The sequence below is a fragment of the Terrapene carolina genome, unplaced genomic scaffold (genome assembly GCF_002925995.2).
Source record: "Terrapene carolina triunguis isolate 2854851 unplaced genomic scaffold, T_m_triunguis-2.0 Scaffold26, whole genome shotgun sequence".
In the NCBI taxonomy this organism is placed as follows: domain Eukaryota; kingdom Metazoa; phylum Chordata; order Testudines; family Emydidae; genus Terrapene; species Terrapene triunguis.
In genome coordinates this window covers 2,218,829-2,224,828 of record NW_020664377.1, presented here as the reverse complement: position 1 = coordinate 2,224,828, position 6,000 = coordinate 2,218,829, and the positions used below count along the sequence as shown (strand labels likewise).

Below are 6,000 nucleotides of genomic sequence, written 5' to 3'. Positions count from 1 at the left end.
TATTATATTATATTATATTATATTATATTATATTATATTATATTATACTATATATATATATATATATATATATACCTGAGTTTGTGTATTATGTGCATGCATCTATTTGAAATACACACTGTAATGTTTGCATGGCTCCAGCAGCACTTTGTCCTCAGTGACAGGTGTCTTCTTTGGGCCAGATTCTGCTTTTAGGCTCTTTGGATAGGACCTTTCTTGGCTATTTATGGAGCAATGCAGTACTCCGAGTGAGTAAGTATGGCAGAATCTAACCTACTAAGAGCAGCCCTTGCTTTTGCGCAGGTAGAGGGAGCAGAGGGCCCTGGCTGCATTGGAGCCAGGTGACATGTGAAACCATCCTTCACCATCAGGAGAGAGGGAAAAGGCGCTCACCCGTTGGTGCAGGTTCTCTCTCAGAAGTGCATCTTGGGTCAGAAGAGCAGGAAGAGCCAGGAGGCCCTCCATTAATTAATTATTTTTTTTAACATAAGGAGCTCAAGGGATTTTTCAGTCCCTTCTTAGCCTTATGTTCTTGGCCTGAACTAGAACAGTCTTACATAGTTTCACAGGCCAAAGCAGGACATTTCCCTCCCAAGAAGATTCCAAGAAACCCCTTTAAGGGTTCTGCAAATGCTTCCTAATGATTCTCCTCTGCAGTTTCAAGGAACTTTTTCTTTGTTTCAGCTGCCATACCACCATGTTGCACAAGAGGCCCCAGATCCATCTTCATCAGTGACTTCTTGCAGGCCCAACCTTTCCACGGTCTGCCTCTGAAGAAGGGAAAACTTCCTCTGAATCTGAACTAGAGATTCATCCCCTCGCTCTAGCAATGCAAAGACTTGGGAATAATTTATATGGGAATATCCTTACAACCATGAAATTCAAGGAATTCCAGGCTGAACAGATTCTGTAAAGGTCTTTTTTATCAGGCTCAGTCAGCAGGGAGACCTGTTCGAGCAATGGGTTACTCTTCTTTTGTTTCCTGTTTTTGAAGTCCTGCAGTTTCCTTTTGTCTCTAGAGGTCCCAGGCAGCCTGAGTCTAGTCGTACAAATGCTCTGTGAAACACCCTTTAAGACTCTGTATTCAGCTGACTTTTGCTTTCCTTCCCTTAAAGTATTTTTCTTAGTGTCCATCAGTTTGGCCAGGACAGTGGCAGAATCATCTATTCTTTCCTGGTTTCCCTCCTACCTTGTTCTAATCTACCAGCTGTAGTTGTTCCAGTTTCCTTCCCAGTGTTCCTTTTCACCTGAATCAGAATGTTGCCCAGCCAGTTCTTTCCTTCACTGTGGGCCCAGAAGGGAGATGGACCCATTCTAGGTTTTTGTAGGACTCCTAAGATATATTTAAAGAAGTCCAAACTTTTCCATAAAGGGCCACAGCAGCCTCTGAATGGAGACATAGTGCACAGGGAAGAATCATACTGGAAGTAAGAGGGAAAAGAAAGTAGGAACTTGTAGTGGTACAAAATATTGATCACTATTCTAGCCTGTTTGTACCAGAGAGGGGGAAATGCAAAGGTGACTGCAATAATGATCAAATCACAAAAAACAAATTAGTAAAAGCAATGAAAGTGTTCTTAAATCCCCATTTTACAGATGTCTGTTGAGGAAAGAGGGTAGTGACTTGCCCAAGGTCACACAGAGTCAATGGCAAAGTGAAGATAAGATTTTAAAATATTGAAAATCAGGCCTTCTACTCTGGCACCTGTCATCAGGTGCTATCATTTTAAATAGACAAAATATATTTCAGGTATGAAGGCCAGTGACTGACGATATTAAGATTGCAGCCAAGCATATGGTAGGAACAGTGTTGAGAAGAAGAATTGGGTTAGTTCTGTAGTGCCATAATCCTCAGCATCCAGGTGCTAATAAACTGTTAGAGCTTTATTGGAGCTGAATTTGAAAGGAAGTAAGGTGGATAAATGTTTATAAATGTAAGTAAAGTGTATTGCTCTGTCTTACAATCATTTATTTAAAATACATATGATTTAAAGCAAACAGAGCAAATTGTGGTCAGGAAAGTGTCTCTGTACAAACAGCTCCTCCTTACTGTGTGTATTCAGAGACATATCTGCTTACATTTCTGACCAATAATACCTATTAACTTCTTTGTACTGCAGAACCAATAGAGCTATCGCAGAGTGAGCTATATCCTTTTCTGGGTTATATAGGACCAACAGAATTGTTAACTAAGTTCCAAATGCAGAATTTTTCTTATTAGTGAGTCTGCAAGAGCCATAAAGATCCCAGGTTGAGTCTTCAAGGCTGCCAGTTAGGGAAAAATATCTTACTGGCAAGCAAACCAAGCACATTAAACATATGCCAATAAACATAAAATTCCACAGTGCTGTTTTTACAGTCACTTTTCTGACTATAATCACATTTTAAATGAGGGGAAGGGTGGTGTCACAGACTGGTAGAGCGTCCCCTGTTGAACATTCACCAGGCTGCTGTGTTTGGATCCAATTTCTGGATCCTGCATGTTTCTAAGCCCTCTGAGGCAGAGCAGCATCCAAGCACTGTCTCTAGCCTCTCAGGCTCTCTCTGGGGATACAGTCTCCCTGTCTAGTACCCCTTGTCAGAAGTGGGACCCCACTGCCCTAGGTCTCTAGACCAGTTCTGTACCCAGGTCTCCCCATTATCTTTTCCAGAGCCCTATCCTCATGGGTTCTCTGGTTTAGTTTAACCCTTCAGGAACATGTGACAGTTACACAAATAACAAATCATCACCACCACCATTACAAATCCCAAAGGGACATAGCCTCCTTACACACTGAGTGTCAACCAGACTGATCTCTAGCTAGGTCCTTAAGATGATCCATCTGGATGTTGCATCTGTGTCCATCACTGGCAATCTTGTCATGCCATTGAAACGTTTAACAACCACATAATTGTTAGCCATGTAGCGGCATTCCTTAGTGTAAACACTTCATAATTCATTGGTCTTCCATCCTAATAATATGTCCATACCAAGAAAGCTGCCAAAATTAAACCAGTGCTGATGGAGGTGGTTGTGGGGTTCAGCCACGAATATCCTCATTGCTAAAATTGTCCTGCCATTTAATAGGGACCAGCTGTTGAAGACAACCAGAAGTAAAAACATCAATCACCACTCTTCAGCCTTCCTCGGTGCCCATGTTTCACTGCCATACGATACAGTTGACATAATCATAATCCTGTAGATCTACAGCTTTATAATAAGCTTGATGTCCCAGCTTCCCCACAGAGACCACTGATGAAAGGCCTGGAATGTGGCAGCAGCTGCTGCTATGAGAGAATACACTTCTTTCAAACCACAGCAAACCAAAGGGTACGTCTACACTTACCTCCGGGTCCGACGGCAGGCAATCGATGTTCTAGGATCGATCCCAGAAGTGCTCGCCGTCGACGCCGGTACTCCAACTCAGCGAGAGGAGTACGCGGCATCAACGGGGGAGCCTTCCTGCCGCGTCTGGACCCGCGATAAGTTCGGACTAAGGTACTTCGAATTCAGCTACGTTATTAACGTACCTTAGTCCGAAGTGGGGGGGTAGTGTGGACCAGGTCTTACATGCAAAAGCCCTCTCTCCGGTTTTCTCACCACTCCAAGAATCCTTTAGGGATTTGGTCAATCCTTTCAGGGTCTTAAGATGCTCCTTTCTCCCTGCTCAGCCTTCAGGTTTTTTCTCTCTGTCTTATGACAATTACTTACGGCAGTCAAAAGGTTCTCCCTAGCTGAGAGAACATGTGTCTCTTTAACAGCAACTTCTAATACCTCTTCCTTTGTTCTGCCTTTCTCCTGGGGATTCTATTGCTCCAGCCCCCCACTGCAGGCAACCTGAGATCACCAGTTTCCTTTGCTTAGCCAGTCTCTTTAGCATATTCATTGTCTTTCTTGTCAGGGTGCATGACATGGTCCCTGTCAACAAGTAGCTGATTCAATCCATGTTGAGGGTTAGTTATACATAGAGTTCATAAAATCAATCAGAATTCATAAAGGTGTACGTTGACAGATTTCCCAAACCATCACATTTGATCTTGTAACACTAACGTAACTCTGGAAGTTAGGATATCTGTTTTCTATTCTCAGTTCTGTCACAGATGTTTTGTGTGACCTTGGTCAGGACATTTAACACCTTTGAGATCCTCTGATTCATGGCACTAAATAAATGCAAAGCCTTATTATATTATTTAAAACAGAACAGTTAAAAACTTCATTTCTGCTGTTTGTGCTCCTGAAAGCATACCCCTTTCAGACTATTCATTTTATTACCATTGTTCTAGGATGACACACAAAGTAAGAAACCGGTACTGAAAGAACTGCAATTGCCTATCATTGGCACCTATGAGTGTATATACAACTGCGAATGGATTTGCACTAATTTAAACTATACAGAGATTACCTAGAGTCCATCCAAGCAAATATATTTAATAGGTACTATACTGGGTTTTTTATTATGTCTCGTGAGAATTTGATTTAGTCTAAAGGAGTACTGATAATTATATAGTAATACTTCTTATCATTAAAATATCATCCAACTTGAAAATGTGTTACATAGCTTTAGTTGAAGGTAAAGTACAGTTCAAGCTATGAAATGTACTAACCTTCAACCTGTAATTTTAGATCACTGCTAATAATATGCAGATTTAGATTTTTTTAAAATTTTCAGTAACCCCAACAGTCTATATTAAAGATTTGTAGATAAGAGTCCACACAGAATGAGAACATTTGCTGTTACTCTTAGACTTTACAATATGTAGAAGTCACAAGTATCACAGATAACATCACATTGTCTCCATTGTTTTCAACTGTCACTTATGCTTTCATCATTGTTTCTTCCTCTGCTTGTAAGCATACAGTGTGTGGTAGCTAGATGTGCCGATCAAATTTTCATCTACTATACTTACTACCAATGAGTGGTAATATGGCAATGTCTTTTACAAACTCCTGTTTTATAGATATATGTAAGAGCACAATTTGAATATGATCCAGCAAAGGATGACCTCATCCCCTGCAAAGAAGCTGGCATCAGATTTAGAGTTGGAGACATTATCCAGATCATTAGCAAAGATGATCATAACTGGTGGCAGGGTAAACTGGAGAACTCCAAAAATGGTACTGCAGGTCTCATTCCTTCTCCTGAGCTTCAAGAATGGTATGTTTTTTTGGTTTTCTGTACAAATGAATTTACCCGGGTATAGAGCAGTGCTCTCCACCTTCCCAGACTCCTGTGACCTGTCAGGAGTCTGATTTGTCTTGCGTACCCCGAGTATCACTTCACTTAAAAACTACGTGCTTACAAAATCATACATAAAAACACACAAGTGTCACAGCACACTGTTACTGACAAATTGCTTACTCTCTCATTTTTACCATATACTTATAAAATAAATCAATTGGAATATACATATTGTGCTTACATGTCAGTGTATGGTATATAGAGCAGTGTAAACAAGCCATTGTCTGTATGAAATTTTAGTTTGTACTGAATTCACTAGTGCTTTTTATGTAGCTGGGTGTAAAACTAGACAAATATCTAGCTGAGTTGATGTACCCCCGGGAAGACCTTTGCGTACCCCCAGGGATACATGTACCCCTGGTTGAGAACCACTGATATAGAGGGCATGCTGGGTTGGGAGGGGTATGTCTCAGTGGTGGTGCAACATGCATCAGTGTGGAGATTTTGGCTGGCACTGCAGCCTATAGGGCAGCCCCAGGAGACTGCTGTAACTTACCCAGGTCTTCACTCCTGTCTAAATTATGCCAGGGGCCTCTCCAGACCCTAAAGCAGCCTAGCATCAGGGAACACAAATGTGGTTTAAAGCCATCTTAGTCCCCTCTTTCTCGTGGGCTGTGAGCTCTAGGAACAGTCCTTATAGTAATGCACCTGTAAAATACATGTATTAATATTCATATCTCTAATTGAACATCTTTAATAAAAGAAAGTTTTAAGAAGTCTTGTTGTACACCCGTACATTAAATTACAGCCTTCTTTTTGAAGTATCACATGTCCTTTTAAA

General features: G+C 41.1%; 1 protein-coding gene across 6 annotated transcripts in view; it reads left to right on the top strand.

The window, feature by feature from the left end:
* LOC113406346 (peripheral plasma membrane protein CASK) overlaps positions 1–6,000 on the top strand; it is a 406,853-nt gene that overhangs the window by 380,607 nt on the left and 20,246 nt on the right. For all 6 annotated transcript variants that reach the window (XM_026650702.2, XM_026650698.2, XM_026650696.2 and 3 more), the window contains one exon: positions 4,939–5,135. In XM_026650702.2, coding sequence (XP_026506487.1) covers positions 4,939–5,135 — 197 coding nt within the window. The remainder of the gene's footprint in view (positions 1–4,938; positions 5,136–6,000) is intronic.